This window comes from Hypanus sabinus, chromosome 2 (genome assembly GCF_030144855.1).
Source record: "Hypanus sabinus isolate sHypSab1 chromosome 2, sHypSab1.hap1, whole genome shotgun sequence".
NCBI classification, from domain to species: Eukaryota; Metazoa; Chordata; class Chondrichthyes; order Myliobatiformes; family Dasyatidae; genus Hypanus; species Hypanus sabinus.
This window is the reverse complement of record NC_082707.1, coordinates 192,376,059-192,401,701: the sequence shown is the minus strand read 5'-3', so window position 1 is coordinate 192,401,701 and position 25,643 is coordinate 192,376,059. Positions and strand designations below refer to the sequence as shown.

The following is a 25,643-nucleotide window of genomic DNA, read 5'->3' as shown; positions in this document are numbered from 1 at the left end:
GAACTGCACAGAACTGAAATAAGCTGCAGAAAATTGTGAACTCGGTCTGCACCATCATGGGCACAAGGCTCCCCAGCATCCAGGAAATCTTCAAGGAGTGATGCCTCAAAAGGTGGCATCCATCATTAAGGACCCCCATCACCCAAGCCATGCCCTCTTCTCAGTGCTACCATCGAGGGGAGATGCAGGAGCCTGAAGACAAACATTCAGTAATGCAGGAGCAGCTTCTTTCCCTCTGCCATCAAATTTCTAAATGGACTATAAAACCCATGAAACACTACCTCACTACTTGTTTTTTTTTACCTTTTTTTTGCACTAATTTAGTTTCTTGAAGGTGAAGGGGGGTGGTGGTTCAAGGTGGATGTGGGGGGCAAGTTTTTTTACTCAGAGTTGTGGTTGCTTGGAATGCGCCGCCTGGTAAAGTGGTAGAGACAAATAGATAGGCATGTGAATGTGAGGAAGATGGAGAGGTATGGACATTGTGTAGACAGGAGGGATTAGTTTTGGAGTTTTTTTTTTGATTTATCTATTAGTTGGTTTGGCACAACATTGTGGGTCGAAGGGCCTGTTGTGCTGTACTGTTCTGTATTCTACATTCTAATGGGCTGAATGGTTTCCCATGTAAGATCCATGCAATACTATCCTGCACCATGAGGCTTCTTCCCCTGTTGCCCTCAACAATCAGTCCGTCAGTGGTTCAGATGAAGCATCTTTGCCCTGAAATGGTGACTTTGTTTCTTTACGGTCCGTGGACGCTGCCTGACCATTCGGATATTGTCTGCTCAGACTTCAGCATTTTCTGTTTTCATTGCAGATTTCTGAGCTGAAGTGTTTTGATTTTAAAAATCTCCAGAATTTATAATCGGCATATATCCAGTGACTTGTAAGTTTCATTTAGAGATACAGCACGGTAATACGCCCTTCTGACTCAGTGAGCTGGTGCCATCTAGTAACACCCATGTGACCAATTGACCTGTTCTGTCAATTGGTCAGACTGACCCCTGTGTCTCTGGAATGTGGGAGGAAACCAGAGCACACAGAGGAAGCCCTGGGAGGGAGAGGCAGAGAGAATTTGAATTAGAATTACCTGGTGTGCTCTGTACTTTCAGGCCAAAGCTGGACCTTCTGCTGGTGAAACGATTCTTCCGCATCCAGGCGATCCTCTTCCCCTCTTGGTCGTCCCAGAGTGTGCTGATGTTCGCCACTCTGCTCTTCGTTGCCTTGCTTGGTGAGTGTCGTCTGACCTGGCCCCAGGATGCGGTGATTGATCATGGTATGGAAAGAGTGACATCTAAGTCTGTCGTTTGGCGGTGTGTGGGGTTCTTTGGCCCAACAGGCCACTGTACAGCTGCCTTCCAACAGTTTTCCCCACCCAGGACAGCTGGGATTTATGTGCAACAACCCAAGACAAACTAGAGTGAGACGGTCTCCCCTCAGTCTCACCATCACGACAGTGACGTCATGGGGAAAGGGGGAGGAATTGGTCCGTCTAGTCTGTGCCAATGTTCTGCCTGGTCCCATCAACCTGCACCTGGACTGTAATTGTACATACCCTCTCACCCATGTAACTATTCAAACTTCCCTTAAATTCTCTGAGTTGGGCAATCCACAACAGGGGTGCATGAAAAGAGCAACTTTTTAATCAGAGCGGCGAGGCAAGATTTTGAAGGCAAGAGTTTTGCGGCAGTTTCACTGATTTAAGAGTGACCAATCAGCAAGCAATGGAGTGAAAAAGAGCTACCTGTCAGTCAGGACCTCAGGTTCTTTTTCTGTCTTTTCCTTGTTTGCGCTTTGCCTACCTAACACTTAATATAACATAACCATCACATTTTATGCCTCATTCAGGACTTACAAAGAACCTTTGGATCAATGCCACCTGATTCCGCAACCCAGCTGTCCATTTCCCTCCGGAGATGTTGCCTGATCTGCTGAGTTCCTCCAGTTCCTTTGTATGTTGCTCCAGATTCCAGCATTACAGTCTCTTGTATAATGAAAGAATGGGGTTGCCTCAGAGCTGATTTGAAAGGGTGTGAGCAGACTTGCAGTAACTGCCTTGGCCATTTCTTCACAGAGCAACTGGTGATTTATCAAGTGGGAATTGTTCCCAGCCGCTTCTTCAAAGTTCTGGGAAGCAAGGACCTGGTTGGTTTCAGAGAACTCACCTCCATCGCCATCTGCCTTATCGTGGCCAACTCTCTGGTGAGTGAGTTTCCTAAGCAAATTAAGGTATACTGAAGGTGGGCTGAGTGTTGAGAGATGGAATTCTGCCACTCATTCTCCTATCCCTTGGACATTTGGGAGACAATTAAGGCATGGGAGCTTGTCTAATGACCAACAAACCTTACAGCTCAATGTTTGTCTGCACTGGAAGGTCATCTTCCTTGTGCTGTATCCTCAAGCCTATTCTTTGGCAGGAAGTTCAGGTCCCAGCTGATGGGAAGACTCCATGTTAACATGCTCTACCTGCTTGGTTGTCTCACCAACCTATGAGCAGCAAGAAGAGAGTGTGACCTGGAGGAGCTCGGCAAGTCAGGCTGCATTTATGGAGGGGAATAAACAGTTGATGTTTCGGGTTGTTGATGAAGGGTGTCAGCCTGAAGTGTTGACTGTGACTCCATTTTTCTCTCTTCGTTCTCCTGCATCGGGCAAGCGTCTTCTCATCTGAAAGTGTTTGTGAGACAGGTGTTCTGGATCGTGAACGAGGGGCTGGGTGATGTATAAGCTTACCTGTCTTCACTTTCTCCACTGAAAGTTCGACACAAGGTTTTCTGCACTGTCCCCTCCTTCCCTCTCCCACTCCAACCCTCCTCCACCCCAGCAGGTACTCCCTGTGTTCAAAGGGCCCACACTATGGGGCCAGGGAGGAGCTTGCTGTGAAACATCATTACAGAGACTCTCCACCTAGCAATCTGCTTTCTCCAAAAGCTCTCTTCTGTAAGGGGCTGTAGGGCTTTTTAAACTAAAGCCATGCCATCTTAACCATTCCTTCCTCCAGGCAGTTAATCTGATCAACAACTAGTTAGCTCCCCCACCCCCTCTACTGTGTCTGTTACCTCAGTCACTGAAAGGCAATGTAAACACTGTAAACCACTTTTTATAACGCAGTTTGCACTAGGAATACATACGCCCTGGTATCTATGCACACTTTATCCCATAGCCATACTTTATCTAAGCTTACTTTTTATCATCATATCATTGTATGCCATCTCGTATGATGTGGCAATCATGGTTGACCTTGATTGATCTTGGCAAGATTTTCTACAGAAATGGTTTGCTGTTGCCGCCTTCTGGGCAATGTCTTTACAAGACGGGTGAGCCCAGCCATTATTGATACTCTTCAGAGATTGTCTGCCTGGCGTCAGTGGTTGTATAACCAGGACTTGTGATGTGCACCAGCTGCTCATACGACCATCCACCACCTGCTCCCATGGCTTCATGCGACCCTGATCGGGGGCTAAGCAGATTGCCCAAGGGTGACCTGCAGGCGAGCAGAGGGAGGGAGCTCCTTACTCCTCTGGTAGAGACGTATCTCCACCCCACCACCCATTTAACAAAAAATCTAATTCTTTAATCTTTATAATTGTTGAATGTTGTTGTTATTGGTTGCACGTCGGACCCTATGACAAATTCGTAATCCTTGTAAGTGTGTATGCCGAGTGAAGTCAGTCTTTAATCCCTGCGCTGTGAATGTGATGGCTTTGCTTGTTATGTGACACCAGTGACGGCTTTTCTCTCTCAGCTGAAGAGTTTTGACCAATACATCTCGAACCTGTTGTACGTCAGATGGAGGCAGAACCTGACACAGAGACTGCACCAGGGCTACTTCAGGAGGAAGGTCTACTACAGCCTAAATGTGCTGCACACCAGCCTGGATAACCCGTGAGTGGAACCTGAGCTGCTTTTCAAATTGGCTTCCCATAAGACATGAGAGCAGAATTAAGCCACCTGGCCACCGAATCTGCTCCAGTCTTCCGTCATGCATGATTTACAGTCAGAGTACTACAGCGCAGAAACAGGCCCTTTGGCCCATCTAGTCTGACCCCAAACTATGATACTGCCTAGTTCTATTAACCTTCACCCAGACTACAGCCCTCCCGTCCGTGTACATAGGCAAACTTCTCTCAAATGTTGCAATCAAGCCCTCCACTGCTGCTGGCAGCTTATTCCACCCTTGACCTATGACACCCATCCTCAGTGGTAAAAGCCTGCTTGTACTCACCCTGTCTATAGCCCTCATAAATCCTAATCTATTCTCAATAACTCAGGGCCTCAACTCAGGCCACCTCCTGAATGAGTGTGTGAATTTGTTTCACGTTATTGTCACATACAGTGAAAAGCTTTTGACGGTATGCCTGTCAAACAGATCACCCCACACATAGGTGCATCGAGGTGGTAAAGACCAGACTGAATGCAGGTTTGAGAGGAAGTGCCTCCCATCCACATACCTTCCCAAATTTCTTTTAAAGGTTGAAATCAAGCCCACATCCACCTCTTCCACAGGCAGCTCATCCCACATTCTCAGCGACCTCTGGTGAAGAATTTCCCCCTTATCTTCCCCTTAAGCATTTCACCTTTCACCCTTAACCTCTAGTCCTACTCTCACCTGACCTCAGTGGAAAAAGCCTGCTTGCAGTCACCCTATCTAAATCCCTCATAATTTTGAACATCTCTATCAGCTCTCTCCTCATTCTCCTATGCTCCAGGGAATAAAGTCCTGATCTATTCAATCTTCCTCTTAACTCAGGTTCTCAAGTTCTGGCAACATTCTTGTAAATTTTCTCTGCCCTCCTTCAGTCTTTTTGGTACCTTGCCCTTGGATTGAGCACCCAGAGTCAGCACCTTTTCAGCCACAAACTTGCTTATCTCTGGTGTGGCTGGGCTAAGATGGGGCAGGGGCGTGGGTTACTGATCCTCGCTGCACAGTGACCCAGAAAATCAGCTCCATAACCCCCCCTCCCCCCAGTACCTCGACACCTACCCTCGGAGTGGTGACCAACTGCCTGCAGCCCAGACTGCTGCCAGAGGAGAGGTGCTCGAGGGTGGGATGCTTGCTCAACTCTGAACCCGGGTACCCACTTGAGCAGCGCAGTGGCACAGCTGGTAGAGTTTGCAGCACCAGAGACCCAGTTCAATCCTGACCCCCGGTGCTGTCTGTGTGGAGTTTGAACGCTCTCCCAATGGTCACGTGAGTTGCTCCGGTTTCTTGGAACACGGAGCATACTGTCCCTCCAGCCCACAATGTCGTCCTGACCTTTTAACCTACTCCAAGATCAACTTGACTCTTCCCTCCTCCATAGCCGTCCATTTTCTATCATTCACTTGCCTCTTAAATGTCCCCAATATATCTGCCTCTCCCACCACCCCTGGCAGTGTGTTCCATTTACTCACCACTCTCTTTTTAAAAAAAAAACTACCTCTGACATTGCCCCCCATCCCTCCCCATACTTTCTTCCAATCACCTGAAAATTGTGCCCTCTCACACCAGTCACTGCCACCCGCCTGGGGAGAGAGATGCTGGCTGCTGGCTCTACCTGTGCTCACTCTATCTCGGTGATAGAAACACGGACGCCTATGTAGGAGGGAAGAGTTAGATTGATCTTAGTGTAGGTTAAAGGTTTGGCACAACATCATGGTCCTGTACTATGTTTAATCGTTTTCTCATCTTGTACACTGTTACTCACATCCCAAAGGCATGCCCAAAGGTTGTAAAGTCGATTAGTACTATAAATCGCCAAAGGTATGTCGATGAGAGGCGGAATCTGGACTGGAATTCAAAGTTCATCTACTGGAAGTACTTTTGTTATCAAAGTATGTATGCTGTATACAAATGCGAGATTCGCCCCAATCAAAATCACACAAAATAGTAATAAAACAAGGAGTAACCAGACACACATATAACATGAACTGCAGAGTTCTCCAAAAATTAATCCAATCCATAAACCGCCGCTATTAAACCTTGCCCCAGCCGCAGACACCGGCAGCATTGAGCAAGAGGGAGAGAGCGACCTGTCAAACACAGGCACCTTCCTCCGGTGACAGAGAGAGACCGTCAAACACAGGCATCTTCCTCCGGTAACAGAGAGAGACCCGTCAAACACAGGCACCTTCCTCCGGTAACAGAGAGAGACCGTCATACACAGGCACCTTCCTCCGGTAACAGAGAGAGACCCGTCAAACACAGGCACCTTCCTCCGGTAACAGAGACAGAGACCCATCAAACACAGGCACCTTCCTCCGGTAACAGAGAGAGACCCGTCAAACACAGGCACTTTCCTCCGGTAACAGAGAGAGACCGTCAAACACAGGCACCTTCCTCCGGTAACAGAGAGAGACCCGTCAAACACAGGCATCTTCCTCCGGTAACAGAGAGAGACCCGTCAAACACAGGCACCTTCCTCCGGTAACAGAGAGAGACCCGTCAAACACAGGCACCTTCCTCCGATAACAGAGACAGAGACCCGTCAAACACAGGCACCTTCCTCCGGTAACAGAGAGAGACCCGTCAAACACAGGCACCTTCCTCCGGTAACAGAGAGAGACCGTCAAACACAGGCACCTTCCTCCGGTAACAGAGAGAGACCGTCAAACACAGGCACCTTCCTCCGGTAACAGAGAGAGAGACCCGTCAAACACAGGCACCTTCCTCCGGTAACAGAGAGAGACCGTCAAACACAGGCACCTTCCTCTGGTAACAGAGAGAGACCCGTCAAACACAGGCACCTTCCTCTGGTAACAGAGACAGAGACCGTCAAACACAGGCACCTGCCTCCGGTCACAGAGAGAGAGACCGTCAAACACAGGCACCTTCCTCCGGTAACAGAGAGAGACTGTCAAACACAGGCACCTTCCTCCGGTAACAGAGAGAGACCCGTCAAACACAGGCACCTTCCTCCGGTAACAGAGAGAGACCCGTCAAACACAGGCACCTTCCTCTGGTAACAGAGAGAGACCCGTCAAACACAGGCACCTTCCTCTGGTAACAGAGAGAGAGACCGTCAAACACAGGCACCTTCCTCCGGTAACAGAGAGAGACCGTCAAACACAGGCACCTTCCTCTGGTAACAGAGAGAGACCCGTCAAACACAGGCACCTTCCTCTGGTAACAGAGAGAGACCGTCAAACACAGGCACCTTCCTCCGGTAACAGAGAGAGAGACCGTCAAACACAGGCACCTTCCTCCGGTAACAGAGAGAGACCCGTCAAACACAGGCACCTACCTCCGGTAACAGAGAGAGACCGTCAAGCACAGGCACCTTCCTCCGGTAACAGAGAGAGACCCGTCAAACACAGGCACCTTCCTCCGGTAACAGAGACAGAGACCCGTCAAACACAGGCACCTTCCTCCGGTAACAGAGAGAGACCGGTCAAACACAGGCACCTTCCTCCGGTAACAGAGAGAGACCGTCAAACACAGGCACCTTCCTCCGGTAACAGAGAGAGACCCGTCAAACACAGGCACCTTCCTCCGGTAACAGAGAGAGACCCGTCAAACACAGGCACCTTCCTCTGGTAACAGAGAGAGACCGTCAAACACAGGCACCTTCCTCTGGTAACAGAGAGAGACCGTCAAACACAGGCACCTTCCTCCGGTAACAGAGACAGAGACCCGTCAAACACAGGCACCTTCCTCCGGTAACAGAGAGAGACCGTCATACACAGGCACCTTCCTCCGGTAACAGAGAGAGACCCGTCAAACACAGGCACCTTCCTCCGGTAACAGAGACAGAGACCCGTCAAACACAGGCACCTTCCTCCGGTAACAGAGAGAGACCCGTCAAACACAGGCACTTTCCTCCGGTAACAGAGAGAGACCGTCAAACACAGGCACCTTCCTCCGGTAACAGAGAGAGACCCGTCAAACACAGGCACCTTCCTCCGGTAACAGAGAGAGACCCGTCAAACACAGGCACCTTCCTCCGGTAACAGAGAGAGACCCGTCAAACACAGGCACCTTCCTCCGATAACAGAGACAGAGACCCGTCAAACACAGGCACCTTCCTCCGGTAACAGAGAGAGACCCGTCAAACACAGGCACCTTCCTCCGATAACAGAGACAGAGACCCGTCAAACACAGGCACCTTCCTCCGGTAACAGAGAGAGACCCGTCAAACACAGGCACTTTCCTCCGGTAACAGAGAGAGACCGTCAAACACAGGCACCTTCCTCCGATAACAGAGACAGAGACCCGTCAAACACAGGCACCTTCCTCCGGTAACAGAGAGAGACCGTCAAACACAGGCACCTTCCTCCGGTAACAGAGAGAGACCGTCAAACACAGGCACCTTCCTCCGGTAACAGAGAGAGAGACCCGTCAAACACAGGCACCTTCCTCCGGTAACAGAGAGAGACCGTCAAACACAGGCACCTTCCTCTGGTAACAGAGAGAGACCCGTCAAACACAGGCACCTTCCTCTGGTAACAGAGACAGAGACCGTCAAACACAGGCACCTGCCTCCGGTCACAGAGAGAGAGACCGTCAAACACAGGCACCTTCCTCCGGTAACAGAGAGAGACTGTCAAACACAGGCACCTTCCTCCGGTAACAGAGAGAGACCCGTCAAACACAGGCACCTTCCTCCGGTAACAGAGAGAGAGACCGTCAAACACAGGCACCTTCCTCCGGTAACAGAGAGAGACCCGTCAAACACAGGCACCTTCCTCCGGTAACAGAGAGAGACCGTCAAGCACAGGCACCTTCCTCCGGTAACAGAGAGAGACCCGTCAAACACAGGCACCTTCCTCCGGTAACAGAGACAGAGACCCGTCAAACACAGGCACCTTCCTCCGGTAACAGAGAGAGACCGTCAAACACAGGCACCTTCCTCCGGTAACAGAGAGAGACCCGTCAAACACAGGCACCTTCCTCTGGTAACAGAGACAGAGACCCGTCAAACACAGGCACCTTCCTCCGGTAACAGAGAGAGACCCGTCAAACACAGGCACCTTCCTCCGGTAACAGAGAGAGACCCGTCAAACACAGGCACCTTCCTCTGGTAACAGAGAGAGACCATCAAACACAGGCACCTTCCTCTGGTAACAGAGAGAGACCGTCAAACACAGGCACCTTCCTCCGGTAACAGAGACAGAGACCCGTCAAACACAGGCACCTTCCTCCGGTAACAGAGAGAGACCGTCATACACAGGCACCTTCCTCCGGTAACAGAGAGAGACCCGTCAAACACAGGCACCTTCCTCCGGTAACAGAGACAGAGACCTGTCAAACACAGGCACCTTCCTCCGGTAACAGAGAGAGACCCGTCAAACACAGGCACTTTCCTCCGGTAACAGAGAGAGACCGCCAAACACAGGCACCTTCCTCCGGTAACAGAGAGAGACCCGTCAAACACAGGCACCTTCCTCCGGTAACAGAGAGAGACCCGTCAAACACAGGCACCTTCCTCCGGTAACAGAGAGAGACCCGTCAAACACAGGCACCTTCCTCCGATAACAGAGACAGAGACCCGTCAAACACAGGCACCTTCCTCCGGTAACAGAGAGAGACCGGTCAAACACAGGCACCTTCCTCCGGTAACAGAGAGAGACCGTCAAACACAGGCACCTTCCTCCGGTAACAGAGAGAGACCCGTCAAACACAGGCACCTTCCTCCGGTAACAGAGAGAGACCCGTCAAACACAGGCACCTTCCTCTGGTAACAGAGAGAGACCGTCAAACACAGGCACCTTCCTCTGGTAACAGAGAGAGACCGTCAAACACAGGCACCTTCCTCCGGTAACAGAGACAGAGACCCGTCAAACACAGGCACCTTCCTCCGGTAACAGAGAGAGACCGTCATACACAGGCACCTTCCTCCGGTAACAGAGAGAGACCCGTCAAACACAGGCACCTTCCTCCGGTAACAGAGACAGAGACCCGTCAAACACAGGCACCTTCCTCCGGTAACAGAGAGAGACCCGTCAAACACAGGCACTTTCCTCCGGTAACAGAGAGAGACCGTCAAACACAGGCACCTTCCTCCGGTAACAGAGAGAGACCCGTCAAACACAGGCACCTTCCTCCGGTAACAGAGAGAGACCCGTCAAACACAGGCACCTTCCTCCGGTAACAGAGAGAGACCCGTCAAACACAGGCACCTTCCTCCGATAACAGAGACAGAGACCCGTCAAACACAGGCACCTTCCTCCGGTAACAGAGAGAGACCCGTCAAACACAGGCACCTTCCTCCGATAACAGAGACAGAGACCCGTCAAACACAGGCACCTTCCTCCGGTAACAGAGAGAGACCCGTCAAACACAGGCACTTTCCTCCGGTAACAGAGAGAGACCGTCAAACACAGGCACCTTCCTCCGATAACAGAGACAGAGACCCGTCAAACACAGGCACCTTCCTCCGGTAACAGAGAGAGACCGTCAAACACAGGCACCTTCCTCCGGTAACAGAGAGAGACCGTCAAACACAGGCACCTTCCTCCGGTAACAGAGAGAGAGACCCGTCAAACACAGGCACCTTCCTCCGGTAACAGAGAGAGACCGTCAAACACAGGCACCTTCCTCTGGTAACAGAGAGAGACCCGTCAAACACAGGCACCTTCCTCTGGTAACAGAGACAGAGACCGTCAAACACAGGCACCTGCCTCCGGTCACAGAGAGAGAGACCGTCAAACACAGGCACCTTCCTCCGGTAACAGAGAGAGACTGTCAAACACAGGCACCTTCCTCCGGTAACAGAGAGAGACCCGTCAAACACAGGCACCTTCCTCCGGTAACAGAGAGAGAGACCGTCAAACACAGGCACCTTCCTCCGGTAACAGAGAGAGACCCGTCAAACACAGGCACCTTCCTCCGGTAACAGAGAGAGACCGTCAAGCACAGGCACCTTCCTCCGGTAACAGAGAGAGACCCGTCAAACACAGGCACCTTCCTCCGGTAACAGAGACAGAGACCCGTCAAACACAGGCACCTTCCTCCGGTAACAGAGAGAGACCGTCAAACACAGGCACCTTCCTCCGGTAACAGAGAGAGACCCGTCAAACACAGGCACCTTCCTCTGGTAACAGAGACAGAGACCCGTCAAACACAGGCACCTTCCTCCGGTAACAGAGAGAGACCCGTCAAACACAGGCACCTTCCTCCGGTAACAGAGAGAGACCCGTCAAACACAGGCACCTTCCTCTGGTAACAGAGAGAGACCATCAAACACAGGCACCTTCCTCTGGTAACAGAGAGAGACCGTCAAACACAGGCACCTTCCTCCGGTAACAGAGACAGAGACCCGTCAAACACAGGCACCTTCCTCCGGTAACAGAGAGAGACCGTCATACACAGGCACCTTCCTCCGGTAACAGAGAGAGACCCGTCAAACACAGGCACCTTCCTCCGGTAACAGAGACAGAGACCTGTCAAACACAGGCACCTTCCTCCGGTAACAGAGAGAGACCCGTCAAACACAGGCACTTTCCTCCGGTAACAGAGAGAGACCGCCAAACACAGGCACCTTCCTCCGGTAACAGAGAGAGACCCGTCAAACACAGGCACCTTCCTCCGGTAACAGAGAGAGACCCGTCAAACACAGGCACCTTCCTCCGGTAACAGAGAGAGACCCGTCAAACACAGGCACCTTCCTCCGATAACAGAGACAGAGACCCGTCAAACACAGGCACCTTCCTCCGGTAACAGAGAGAGACCGGTCAAACACAGGCACCTTCCTCCGGTAACAGAGAGAGACCGTCAAACACAGGCACCTTCCTCCGGTAACAGAGAGAGACCCGTCAAACACAGGCACCTTCCTCCGGTAACAGAGAGAGACCCGTCAAACACAGGCACCTTCCTCTGGTAACAGAGAGAGACCGTCAAACACAGGCACCTTCCTCTGGTAACAGAGAGAGACCGTCAAACACAGGCACCTTCCTCCGGTAACAGAGACAGAGACCCGTCAAACACAGGCACCTTCCTCCGGTAACAGAGAGAGACCGTCATACACAGGCACCTTCCTCCGGTAACAGAGAGAGACCCGTCAAACACAGGCACCTTCCTCCGGTAACAGAGACAGAGACCCGTCAAACACAGGCACCTTCCTCCGGTAACAGAGAGAGACCCGTCAAACACAGGCACTTTCCTCCGGTAACAGAGAGAGACCGTCAAACACAGGCACCTTCCTCCGGTAACAGAGAGAGACCCGTCAAACACAGGCACCTTCCTCCGGTAACAGAGAGAGACCCGTCAAACACAGGCACCTTCCTCCGGTAACAGAGAGAGACCCGTCAAACACAGGCACCTTCCTCCGATAACAGAGACAGAGACCCGTCAAACACAGGCACCTTCCTCCGGTAACAGAGAGAGACCCGTCAAACACAGGCACCTTCCTCCGATAACAGAGACAGAGACCCGTCAAACACAGGCACCTTCCTCCGGTAACAGAGAGAGACCCGTCAAACACAGGCACTTTCCTCCGGTAACAGAGAGAGACCGTCAAACACAGGCACCTTCCTCCGATAACAGAGACAGAGACCCGTCAAACACAGGCACCTTCCTCCGGTAACAGAGAGAGACCGTCAAACACAGGCACCTTCCTCCGGTAACAGAGAGAGACCGTCAAACACAGGCACCTTCCTCCGGTAACAGAGAGAGAGACCCGTCAAACACAGGCACCTTCCTCCGGTAACAGAGAGAGACCGTCAAACACAGGCACCTTCCTCTGGTAACAGAGAGAGACCCGTCAAACACAGGCACCTTCCTCTGGTAACAGAGACAGAGACCGTCAAACACAGGCACCTGCCTCCGGTCACAGAGAGAGAGACCGTCAAACACAGGCACCTTCCTCCGGTAACAGAGAGAGACTGTCAAACACAGGCACCTTCCTCCGGTAACAGAGAGAGACCCGTCAAACACAGGCACCTTCCTCCGGTAACAGAGAGAGAGACCGTCAAACACAGGCACCTTCCTCCGGTAACAGAGAGAGACCCGTCAAACACAGGCACCTTCCTCCGGTAACAGAGAGAGACCGTCAAGCACAGGCACCTTCCTCCGGTAACAGAGAGAGACCCGTCAAACACAGGCACCTTCCTCCGGTAACAGAGACAGAGACCCGTCAAACACAGGCACCTTCCTCCGGTAACAGAGAGAGACCGTCAAACACAGGCACCTTCCTCCGGTAACAGAGAGAGACCCGTCAAACACAGGCACCTTCCTCTGGTAACAGAGACAGAGACCCGTCAAACACAGGCACCTTCCTCCGGTAACAGAGAGAGACCCGTCAAACACAGGCACCTTCCTCCGGTAACAGAGAGAGACCCGTCAAACACAGGCACCTTCCTCTGGTAACAGAGAGAGACCATCAAACACAGGCACCTTCCTCTGGTAACAGAGAGAGACCGTCAAACACAGGCACCTTCCTCCGGTAACAGAGACAGAGACCCGTCAAACACAGGCACCTTCCTCCGGTAACAGAGAGAGACCGTCATACACAGGCACCTTCCTCCGGTAACAGAGAGAGACCCGTCAAACACAGGCACCTTCCTCCGGTAACAGAGACAGAGACCTGTCAAACACAGGCACCTTCCTCCGGTAACAGAGAGAGACCCGTCAAACACAGGCACTTTCCTCCGGTAACAGAGAGAGACCGCCAAACACAGGCACCTTCCTCCGGTAACAGAGAGAGACCCGTCAAACACAGGCACCTTCCTCCGGTAACAGAGAGAGACCCGTCAAACACAGGCACCTTCCTCCGGTAACAGAGAGAGACCCGTCAAACACAGGCACCTTCCTCCGATAACAGAGACAGAGACCCGTCAAACACAGGCACCTTCCTCCGGTAACAGAGAGAGACCGGTCAAACACAGGCACCTTCCTCCGGTAACAGAGAGAGACCGTCAAACACAGGCACCTTCCTCCGGTAACAGAGAGAGACCCGTCAAACACAGGCACCTTCCTCCGGTAACAGAGAGAGACCCGTCAAACACAGGCACCTTCCTCTGGTAACAGAGAGAGACCGTCAAACACAGGCACCTTCCTCTGGTAACAGAGAGAGACCGTCAAACACAGGCACCTTCCTCCGGTAACAGAGACAGAGACCCGTCAAACACAGGCACCTTCCTCCGGTAACAGAGAGAGACCGTCATACACAGGCACCTTCCTCCGGTAACAGAGAGAGACCCGTCAAACACAGGCACCTTCCTCCGGTAACAGAGACAGAGACCCGTCAAACACAGGCACCTTCCTCCGGTAACAGAGAGAGACCCGTCAAACACAGGCACTTTCCTCCGGTAACAGAGAGAGACCGTCAAACACAGGCACCTTCCTCCGGTAACAGAGAGAGACCCGTCAAACACAGGCACCTTCCTCCGGTAACAGAGAGAGACCCGTCAAACACAGGCACCTTCCTCCGGTAACAGAGAGAGACCCGTCAAACACAGGCACCTTCCTCCGATAACAGAGACAGAGACCCGTCAAACACAGGCACCTTCCTCCGGTAACAGAGAGAGACCCGTCAAACACAGGCACCTTCCTCCGATAACAGAGACAGAGACCCGTCAAACACAGGCACCTTCCTCCGGTAACAGAGAGAGACCCGTCAAACACAGGCACTTTCCTCCGGTAACAGAGAGAGACCGTCAAACACAGGCACCTTCCTCCGATAACAGAGACAGAGACCCGTCAAACACAGGCACCTTCCTCCGGTAACAGAGAGAGACCGTCAAACACAGGCACCTTCCTCCGGTAACAGAGAGAGACCGTCAAACACAGGCACCTTCCTCCGGTAACAGAGAGAGAGACCCGTCAAACACAGGCACCTTCCTCCGGTAACAGAGAGAGACCGTCAAACACAGGCACCTTCCTCTGGTAACAGAGAGAGACCCGTCAAACACAGGCACCTTCCTCTGGTAACAGAGACAGAGACCGTCAAACACAGGCACCTGCCTCCGGTCACAGAGAGAGAGACCGTCAAACACAGGCACCTTCCTCCGGTAACAGAGAGAGACTGTCAAACACAGGCACCTTCCTCCGGTAACAGAGAGAGACCCGTCAAACACAGGCACCTTCCTCCGGTAACAGAGAGAGAGACCGTCAAACACAGGCACCTTCCTCCGGTAACAGAGAGAGACCCGTCAAACACAGGCACCTTCCTCCGGTAACAGAGAGAGACCGTCAAGCACAGGCACCTTCCTCCGGTAACAGAGAGAGACCCGTCAAACACAGGCACCTTCCTCCGGTAACAGAGACAGAGACCCGTCAAACACAGGCACCTTCCTCCGGTAACAGAGAGAGACCGTCAAACACAGGCACCTTCCTCCGGTAACAGAGAGAGACCCGTCAAACACAGGCACCTTCCTCTGGTAACAGAGACAGAGACCCGTCAAACACAGGCACCTTCCTCCGGTAACAGAGAGAGACCCGTCAAACACAGGCACCTTCCTCCGGTAACAGAGAGAGACCCGTCAAACACAGGCACCTTCCTCTGGTAACAGAGAGAGACCATCAAACACAGGCACCTTCCTCTGGTAACAGAGAGAGACCGTCAAACACAGGCACCTTCCTCCGGTAACAGAGACAGAGACCCGTCAAACACAGGCACCTTCCTCCGGTAACAGAGAGAGACCGTCATACACAGGCACCTTCCTCCGGTAACAGAGAGAGACCCGTCAAACACAGGCACCTTCCTCCGGTAACAGAGACAGAGACCTGTCAAACACAGGCACCTTCCTCCGGTAACAGAGAGAGACCCGTCAAACACAGGCACTTTCCTCCGGTAACAGAGAGAGACCGCCAAACACAGGCACCTTCCTCCGGTAACAGAGAGAGACCCGTCAAACACAGGCACCTTCCTCCGGTAACAGAGAGAGACCCGTCAAACACAGGCACCTTCCTCCGGTAACAGAGAGAGACCCGTCAAACACAGGCACCTTCCTCCGATAACAGAGACAGAGACCCGTCAAACACAGGCACCTTCCTCCGGTAACAGAGAGAGACCGTCAAACACAGGCACCTTCCTCCGGTAACAGAGAGAGACCGTCAAACACAGGCACCTTCCTCCGGTAACAGAGAGAGAGACCCGTCAAACACAGGCACCTTCCTCTGGTAACAGAGAGAGACCGTCAAACACAGGCACCTTCCTCCGGTAACAGAGACAGAGACCCGTCAAACACAGGCACCTTCCTCCGGTAACAGAGAGAGACCCGTCAAACACAGGCACCTTCCTCCGGTAACAGAGAGAGACCCGTCAAACACAGGCACCTTCCTCCGGTAACAGAGAGAGACCGTCAAACACAGGCACCTTCCTCTGGTAACAGAGAGAGACCCGTCAAACACAGGCACCTTCCTCTGGTAACAGAGAGAGACCGTCAAACACAGGCACCTTCCTCTGGTAACAGAGAGAGACCCGTCAAACACTGGCACCTTCCTCTGGTAACAGAGAGAGAGACCGTCAAACACAGGCACCTTCCTCCGGTAACAGAGAGAGACCGTCAAACACAGGCACCTTCCTCTGGTAACAGAGAGAGACCCGTCAAACACAGGCACCTTCCTCCGGTAACAGAGAGAGACCCGTCAAACACAGGCACCTTCCTCCGATAACAGAGACAGAGACCCGTCAAACACAGGCACCTTCCTCCGGTAACAGAGAGAGACCGTCAAACACAGGCACCTTCCTCCGGTAACAGAGAGAGACCGTCAAACACAGGCACCTTCCTCCGGTAACAGAGAGAGAGACCCGTCAAACACAGGCACCTTCCTCCGGTAACAGAGAGAGACCGTCAAACACAGGCACCTTCCTCTGGTAACAGAGAGAGACCCGTCAAACACAGGCACCTTCCTCTGGTAACAGAGACAGAGACCGTCAAACACAGGCACCTGCCTCCGGTCACAGAGAGAGAGACCGTCAAACACAGGCACCTTCCTCCGGTAACAGAGAGAGACTGTCAAACACAGGCACCTTCCTCCGGTAACAGAGAGAGACCCGTCAAACACAGGCACCTTCCTCCGGTAACAGAGAGAGACCCGTCAAACACAGGCATCTTCCTCTGGTAACAGAGAGAGACCCGTCAAACTCAGGCACCTTCCTCTGGTAACAGAGAGAGAGACCGTCAAACACAGGCACCTTCCTCCGGTAACAGAGAGAGACCGTCAAACACAGGCACCTTCCTCTGGTAACAGAGAGAGACCCGTCAAACACAGGCACCTTCCTCTGGTAACAGAGAGAGACCGTCAAACACAGGCACCTTCCTCCGGTAACAGAGAGAGAGACCGTCAAACACAGGCACCTTCCTCCGGTAACAGAGAGAGACCCGTCAAACACAGGCACCTTCCTCCGGTAACAGAGAGAGACCGTCAAGCACAGGCACCTTCCTCCGGTAACAGAGAGAGACCCGTCAAACACAGGCACCTTCCTCCGGTAACAGAGAGAGACCCGTCAAACACAGGCACCTTCCTCCGGTAACAGAGACAGAGACCCGTCAAACACAGGCACCTTCCTCCGGTAACAGAGAGAGACCGTCAAACACAGGCACCTTCCTCCGGTAACAGAGAGAGACCCGTCAAACACAGGCACCTTCCTCCGGTAACAGAGAGAGACCCGTCAAACACAGGCACCTTCCTCCGGTAACAGAGAGAGACCGTCAAACACAGGCACCTTCCTCCGGTAACAGAGAGAGACCGTCAAACACAGGCACCTTCCTCCGGTAACAGAGAGAGACCCGTCAAACACAGGCACCTTCCTCCGGTAACAGAGAGAGACCCGTCAAACACAGGCACCTTCCTCCGGTAACAGAGAGAGACCGTCAAACACAGGCACCTTCCTCTGGTAACAGAGAGAGACCCGTCAAACACAGGCACCTTCCTCCGGTAACAGAGAGAGACCGTCAAACACAGGCACCTTCCTCTGGTAACAGAGAGAGACCCGTCAAACACTGGCACCTTCCTCTGGTAACAGAGAGAGAGACCGTCAAACACAGGCACCTTCCTCCGGTAACAGAGAGAGACCGTCAAACACAGGCACCTTCCTCTGGTAACAGAGAGAGACCCGTCAAACACAGGCACCTTCCTCCGGTAACAGAGAGACCGTCAAACACAGGCACCTTCCTCCGGTAACAGAGACAGAGACCCGTCAAACACAGGCACCTTCCTCTGGTAACAGAGAGAGACCGTCAAACACAGGCACCTTCCTCTGGTAACAGAGAGAGACCCGTCAAACACAGGCACCTTCCTCTGGTAACAGAGAGAGACCGTCAAACTCAGGCAGACAAAGCTGAATTGATGAGTGTATCAACAAAAATGGTTGAATATAGAATTAGTATAAATGTGTGGTTGATAGTGTGAATACAATGGGCTGAATGGATGGTTTCTCTGCTCTACCTTTCTGTGAAACTGTGTCATTTATAAACTGGATAACATGCTCGAGGAATGAATCGCAGACTAAAATATCACCTAGGGGTTCAGATGATTTAATTCCAGAATGGATACATACTTAGGAGCTTGTTACAGACTTATATCTAAATGATGGGGTTGGGGTTGTTGATATTGAATGAAAGCTAGTCAGAGAGTTTAAAGTCACTCTGTGGGTGAATTCAGTCTTTGCTTCATCTTTCTGAAGTTGTCGGTGGCGTTTACAGGGACCAGCGTATCAGCCAGGACGTGGAGCGGTTCTGCAGAGGGATGGGCACAATGGCCACCAACCTCATCATCTCACCCTTCACCCTGAGTTACTACACCTACCAGTGCTTTTACAGGTAACACACAGATGGTTGTGGGGAGGGACTGGGTCAGAATGGAGAGGCTTGGACTTGTCCAATCTCAGTCGTACTTTAATGCACATCTTGAGGTGGCTCACTCAAGGTGGCTTCAGCCTCGCAGTCTTTGTCCCTGATGTCAACTCCATTCTGTTTCCTTGTAACTATCTGAAACTTCACCTGTTTGCAACTCATTTGCTGCCTGTTACACCACTGGCATTCAGGGCTGCAATGAGAGTCCTCCATCTCTGTCTGTCCATACCATCATACACAATAAAGAAGGATTTTTTTGACCAGCCAAAGTTGTCGGTCCTGAGCTGAACCACCGAACCTGGAGGACCAGTGGACCTCTCTTGGTTGGCCTCTACCCTTTGACCTGTTTGTCATGGATGACACAAGTGACATTACATGGTTCCAACTTTGTCTCAGTTCCAAAGGAACCTGCTCCAATCTGTTCATAAGTCTTCATTTTAACACATGCCTGGCTGGTTCCCTTAACACACTTTCCATAAATGTGTCATCTGAGCTCTGCTGTCCACGTTCTAAAGCAATGCTTTTGTTAAGTCAAGGCTTTGACTTTCAAATCTTCACTCTTTCACTTGCCTTCCTCTTCTCTATCCATAACCTCTCCTCCAATACTGATGTGTTAAGTAATCTGTGAAATCTCCTTCCTCACCTCTCTCTTTCCTCAAAGATGCTCCTCTTTGATCAAGGGTTTGTTCATCTTTCTAAATGACCCCTCAGCTCTCTCAGTCTTCTGCCCATTAAAGTCAGTATATAATCAGAAGTTGTTCGTGGTTATGTGTTAGTGAAGGGTCTTCTGTCTTTACAGCACAGGTTGGTTGGGGCCCGTTACCATTTTCAGTTACTTCCTCATTGGCTCGGTGGTCAACAAGGCTCTGATGGGGCCGATTATACCAACCCTCGTCCAACAGGAGAAGCTGGAGGGGGACTTCAGGTGAGAAACTACGCTCAAGTCGCTTGTCTGCTTCGCGCCTCTTCCACTTGGTACCAGAGTGCACGAGGCAGCAGACGGTGTAGGGTTTACAACCTTCAGTGTGCGTTTCTGTGACTTGAGTTGGCGAATAAAGACCTAGTCCGGGGTGGCGAAACTTTTTGACAGCGTGTGCCCAAGTTGGCGATAATCTTCTTTAAATAAAATTCTATCACATGCCATTGTAGTTTTTAGCAGCGATTACTACTGATTTTAGGGCGGCATGGTAGTGTAGTGGTTAACACAATGCTTTACAGTACCAGCAACACGGGATTAATTCCCATCACTGCCTGTAAGGAGTTTGTACATTCTTCCGGTGACTGAGTGGGTTTTCTCCGGGTGCTCTGGTTTCCTCCAGCAGTCCACAGATGTACTGGTTGGTAGATTAATTGGTATTGTAAATTGCCCTGTGATTAGGTTAGGGTTAATTTGGGGGTTTGCTGGGCAGCATGGGACAAAGGGCCGGAAACTGTATTCTGTATCTCGATAAATAATGAATTAGTAATGATACAGATTTTTAAAAGGAGGAAAGGATGAGACTTTTTGCTTAGTTTCATGTATTCATTGTCTTACTATTATAAATGTATAAGAGATAAATTGAAATAAATGAAGCATTTTGGAAAAATTATCAATATATATCTTTTAAAAAGACAATTGAAAGATAACATTTCTAAATAGTTATTGTAACCGTTTACTGTCCAAGAAATTGATGTGTAGACCGGGTCTGCAAGGATTTCAAATCAGATCGCAACTGTCTAATTGGTGCCAAGCCAGCGTGAGACCATTCCTGTGAAAACATATCACTGCTGTTTGTTAGTAAAGACTCATCTGCTACTTCACTTGACAGTACCGATAATCATTATGTATCTTTTTATTATGGGTGGGGTTTAAAGAATCAAGGAGCAACATTGCATGCCGCATGCCAGCAAAATGTTTGTGCAGTCCTTTGATTCCAGTTCCTTTCTGAGGCTGTAGGGATACTGCATGAAGGCCAGGCCAGTGTTGATTAGGTAACTTGAAGTCAGTTAGACTTGAAGGCAGCACAAAACTATATGTGCCTGTGCACTTCAGCACGTAAGTTGTCAAGAGTGTAACTGTCCTCACTCACTTCCTTTTATCTGGAGTTTCAGTCACAAGGCTGTATGATAAGATTCTCCTTCCCATGTGTGCAAAGACTTTGTTTAAATAGAATTTTGTAGCCCATGAAGATTGTTTAAACAGGCTTTGTTAGGTAAAGATCTGTGCTGATTGACTGGATTCTGTAAATAAGTAGACTGTTTACCATAGGATCAAATCTGCTGTGAGTTCTGATCTATTTTCGACCTCATTGGCTATCAAAATGCAGTCGGTGTTCACTCTGATTATTTAGTTAGAGGAGTATGACACTGCAGATGCTGACTAGGTCCAGACAGGATCTCGCCCTTGGATGTCAGTGGCACATTTCCCAGCACAGCGATACAGAATGGAACAGGCCCACCAAACTGCCCAGCAACACAGCAGCTTAGAGTCATAGAAAAGTACAGTGCAGAAACAGGCCCTTTGGCCCATCTAGTCCATGCCAAACCATTTAAGCTGGCTACCCCCGTTGACCTGCATGAGGACTATTGCCCTCCATCCTCTTAAACAATGAAATTGAGCTCACATGCACCACTTACACTGGTAGCTCGTTCCACCCTCTCATGACGCTGAGTGAAGAAGTTTCCCTTTGTGTTCCCCTTAAACTTTTCACCTTTCACCCTTAACCCATGACCTCAAGTTGTAGTTCCATCTAACCTTGGCGGGGTGGGGGGGGGGGTGCGGGGCAGCCTGCTTGCATTTACCCTATCTATACCCGTCATAATTTGGTATACAAAATTGTTAACTCTAGCCTAATCACAGAACAATTTACAATGACCAGTTAACCTACTAAACCAGTATGTCCTTGGAGTCGGGAGGAAATCGGAGCACCCAGGAAGAACGTACAAGCTTTCTTACAGAGGATGCTGTCGACCTCACTGAGCTCCCCCAGCAGTTCATCTTTTGCTCAGGATTCTATCATCTGCCGTCTTCTGTGTCTCCAGAATCTGTTGGGTAGTTGAGTACCGGGAAAGATAGGGAGGAACTAGGATTCATGAGCTGACACAGAGGCAATAAGCCAAAGTGATCTCCTTCTCTGACACAAGGATATACAAAATATGAAATAGTCTGCCATACTTTCCTTATCTGTCCAGTAATAATTTTAAGGGTCTCAGCCAGCTTCCCCGAAATCTTCTCTTTTGTAATGAGACAATGGAACTTTTGGCTTCCGTTTGTTTTAAAATTGAAAATTAATGTTCTTGTTCCCCATTGTTCCTTTAATTTGTCCACTGCAGAAATCAGAACTCTGCTCACTGGTCTGAGTAAGAGTTGGCTAGCTTCACCAGTGCAATATATTGCCTTGTTTGGCAGTGACAAGTACCTCCATTTCAATAGTAATTGATTTTGCCTCAGTGTAGATTTACTTGCTTCTTAATTCACCACCAACTGGGTGACCAACAAGTCATTCTGAGGAAAAGTCAGAGGCCTGATGTCTGTGAGTCCGTGGAGACTGGAGGTGGCCTTTGCTGGGGCAGGAGGATTGTTTGTGTGAGTGGGTTGGAAGGTGCAGTGGTGGTGGAAAGAGGATTGTTTTGGTGCTGTTGTTCTGCTAAACATGGTGGGCATGTTATGTTGGCACTGGAATGTGCGGTGACTCTTGCAGGCTGCCCCCAGTGCATCCTTGGGTTGTGTCGGTTGTTAACCCAAGTGATATACTTCACCGCGTGTTTTGATGTATGTGTGATAGGGAAATATGAAACCGACCGAGGACGAGAACGTGGGGAGGCTGCACGGGTGACTGAGGCTCTGAGAGAGAGGATGTGCGTACCTGGCTTTGGAAGGGGATCTCTAACCTCTCGCTGCCTCTCTGCCACAGGTTCAAGCACATGCAGATCCGTGTCAATGCCGAGTCAGCAGCTTTCTACCGGTAGGTTACAGGGCTGTGGTCCAACGGCTTCCCTGCGTGAACAATCTGTGAACAATGTCTGTCCGTCATATCACACGGATTAGGAGCGTGGATCCTGTAAGAGGATGAAATGCTATAGGAAGGCAGTCTTGGGCGTTGGTGAGACCACACCTGGAGCACTGGCTGCAGCTGGAGAGGGAAAGGCATACGCTAGAGCTCTGAGCTTCACTGGATTGGTTGCTAGGAGCTTACACTGATTGAAATATAAGATTTCAAAAGGATGGATACCTTGTGGGAAAATCTAATTGGATTTGTAATTGGCTTACTATCACTGCCATAGTGCAAAACTGGAATAGTAAGGTCATGTTTATGGACTGTTCAGAAATCTGAGGGAAGAAGCTGTTCTGAAAACATGGAGGGTCTTCAGGCTGCGTACCTCTCTCCTGATGACTGTACTGAGGAGGGTGTGTCCCAGCTGCTGAGGGCTCTGAATGATGGATGCGACCTCCTTGAGAATGGCGTTGAGAGAAAACGAGATCAGCCATTTGAGAATGACGGGGCAGGAATGGCCTGGTTCTGCTCCTGTACTTTGGGATGTGGAAGGGCTGTGTGTGAAGCAGAGGGTTGGCTGTGAGCTCTTGGTAGTTATGGTGAAAGGGAGGGGAGGCCGGCAAGGGTGGGTGGTTGAGGTCATTACTCCCAGCTGTGACCCGGTTTGTCCTGGTGGATTGATTCCAGAGCTGGGCCAGTGGAGCACATGCGGACCCACAGGATACTCCAGGAATTGCTCCGGACACAGCGGAAACTGATGGGCCGGGAACTGTGGCTCTACAGTGAGTAGAGTGGGGGACTGTTAACAGTGGGCGCGTGGGAACCATGTGTAGTGGGCAGCGAGAAGCCGAGGACTGGATATGCGTGTGGACCATATGGCTGCTGGAACTTGTGTGCACGCTGGTTCTGAGAGTATACTGGATGTGCACATGGTGTTCTAGGGGAGAAGATCCACATTGTATTGGCCCAACACCCAGGGTGGAAGTCTAGGATGTGTGTCCTGGGCCCATAAATGAGCCAGTGTCTCCATTTAAGGAGGGAGGGAGGAGTGGGACATGCTGAGGTGTAGGTGAAACTGGCAGTTCCAAAACTACGTGTCTTGTCCAATGTCCATGATGACCAGTGTCCTAGCTATGCCAAGTCCAGAGATCAATTGTCCTGTCTTGAGTTTACAGGTGGACAAAGCCTCTCCCTTCCCCAGACCCAAGTCTATATTATTTCACTGCAAGGTTTAAAATTAAAATTAAAATAAATTGCCAAAAACTAGAAAATGCTGGGAACACACAGCAAGATAGACTGTGCCTGTAGAGAGAATGAGAGAGAGCTAATGTTTCTGGTTGATTTTGGATTCCTGGGTATTTTTTTGCTGCTGGTGTTTTGACAACAGGTGGACCAGTTGAACCAAATGCCCCTCTCCTGAGCTGTCTGCCCATGGTAATCCGTGTGCAGTCCCTATGTAACACCAGCTGCCTCATCCCAGGATAAATAACTTTGATGGGTGAACTATCCGTTGTATTTCTTGTTTAATGCGTTTCTCTCTTTCCTCAGTTGGGGTGAACATATTTAATTACTTGGGCAGTATAGTCAGCTACCTGGCCATCGCCATCCCCATCTTCGCAGGACGGTACGACGCCCTGTCCCCAGCGGATCTTATTGAGCTCATCAGCAAGGTACGGCCACGGGTTGTGTATCACACCAGCAAGGTACGGCCACGGGTTGTGTATCACACCAGCAAGGTACGGCCACGGGTTGTGTATCACATCAGCAAGGTACGGCCACGGGTTGTGTATCACATCAGCAAGGTACGGCCACGGGTTGTGTATCACACCAGCAAGGTACGGCCACGGGTTGTGTATCACATCAGCAAGGTACGGCCACGGGTTGTGTATCACACCAGCAAGGTACGGCCACGGGTTGTGTATCACATCAGCAAGGTACGGCCACGGGTTGTGTATCACATCAGCAAGGTACGGCCACGGGTTGTGTATCACATCAGCAAGGTACGGCCACGGGTTGTGTATCACACCAGCAAGGTACGGCCACGGGTTGTGTATCACACCAGCAAGGTACGGCCACGGGTTGTGTATCACACCAGCAAGGTACGGCCACGGGTTGTGTATCACACCAGCAAGGTACGGCCACGGGTTGTGTATCACATCAGCAAGGTACGGCCACGGGTTGTGTATCACATCAGCAAGGTATGGCCACGGGTTGTGTATCACATCAGCAAGGTATGGCCACGGGTTGTGTATCACATCAGCAAGGTATGGCCACGGGTTGTGTATCACATCAGCAAGGTATGGCCACAGGCTGTGTATCACATCAGCAGTACCACCACAAAACGAGTGGTTTTAAACTCGATCGGCGCATCTTGTCTCGCCGTTGCACCTCTCCACACCCTGTGGCACATCAGGCAGCAACCTTGCCATTTCTTTAGCGTCTTTTTGTTTTTTTACGAGGCCAAGTTGCTAGCTCGACGCTCAACCCAGCACAGATGGAAGGCATGTAAGGAGCCGGCCGGATTCGAACCCGGGACCGCTCGCCTTGAAGTCCGGCACAAGTGCCACTGCACCATTGGCTGGCTAAATAGACCTTCATTTTTCCCTAATATAATGCAACATGACATTCACATTCCCTCCCTAAATCCTCTCCGCCTCTCTCGATGCTGTACCTTATGGCCCACATTGTACCCCAAGCTCCCCTCTCCTGGTCTGTGATGATCAATCAGCCACTCTATTGCACACCCCTCCCTTGCCCTGGGCACCCATTTCTAACCTGACTAATTGTTCATGCAGTGGGCTTTATTCAGTGTAACTTCTTCCCTTAAACCTGAGGCTTTTCTTAGCCTCTTCCTGTGTCCGCAGTTGCTGGGTCATTGAGGGAAATCTCACTTTAGTTCCTGGCGTAAACTGACCAGAACTACTTGCTGAGTGTCCCATCCCACATGGCACTGAGCAG

General features: G+C 50.9%; 1 protein-coding gene and 1 long non-coding RNA gene across 6 annotated transcripts in view; one reads left to right on the top strand and one right to left on the bottom strand.

The window, feature by feature from the left end:
• The window catches only part of abcd4 (ATP-binding cassette, sub-family D (ALD), member 4), a 69,176-nt gene that overhangs the window by 1,683 nt on the left and 41,850 nt on the right, over nucleotides 1–25,643 (top strand). For 4 of the 5 annotated variants that reach the window (XR_009510529.1, XM_059961975.1, XM_059961969.1 and 1 more), the window contains exons 2-9: nucleotides 1,110–1,228; nucleotides 2,072–2,199; nucleotides 3,740–3,879; nucleotides 18,562–18,678; nucleotides 19,511–19,636; nucleotides 22,605–22,655; nucleotides 23,373–23,467; nucleotides 24,234–24,355. Coding sequence is in view for 4 of the 5 variants with exons in the window: in XM_059961975.1 (XP_059817958.1) it covers nucleotides 1,110–1,228; nucleotides 2,072–2,199; nucleotides 3,740–3,879; nucleotides 18,562–18,678; nucleotides 19,511–19,636; nucleotides 22,605–22,655; nucleotides 23,373–23,467; nucleotides 24,234–24,355 (898 nt within the window). In the remaining variant the exon portion in view is untranslated. Of the gene's footprint in view, nucleotides 1–1,109; nucleotides 1,229–2,071; nucleotides 2,200–3,739; nucleotides 3,880–18,561; nucleotides 18,679–19,510; nucleotides 19,637–22,604; nucleotides 22,656–23,372; nucleotides 23,468–24,233; nucleotides 24,356–25,643 lie in introns of those variants that run through there. The other variant, XM_059961989.1, reaches the window with a different exon arrangement.
• On the bottom strand, nucleotides 16,929–17,219 carry LOC132405716 (uncharacterized). Its single transcript, XR_009515951.1, has 3 exons — nucleotides 17,173–17,219; nucleotides 17,092–17,132; nucleotides 16,929–16,968 (listed from the first exon to the last, which is right to left on the bottom strand). It is a non-coding gene; the product is annotated as an uncharacterized LOC132405716 (long non-coding RNA).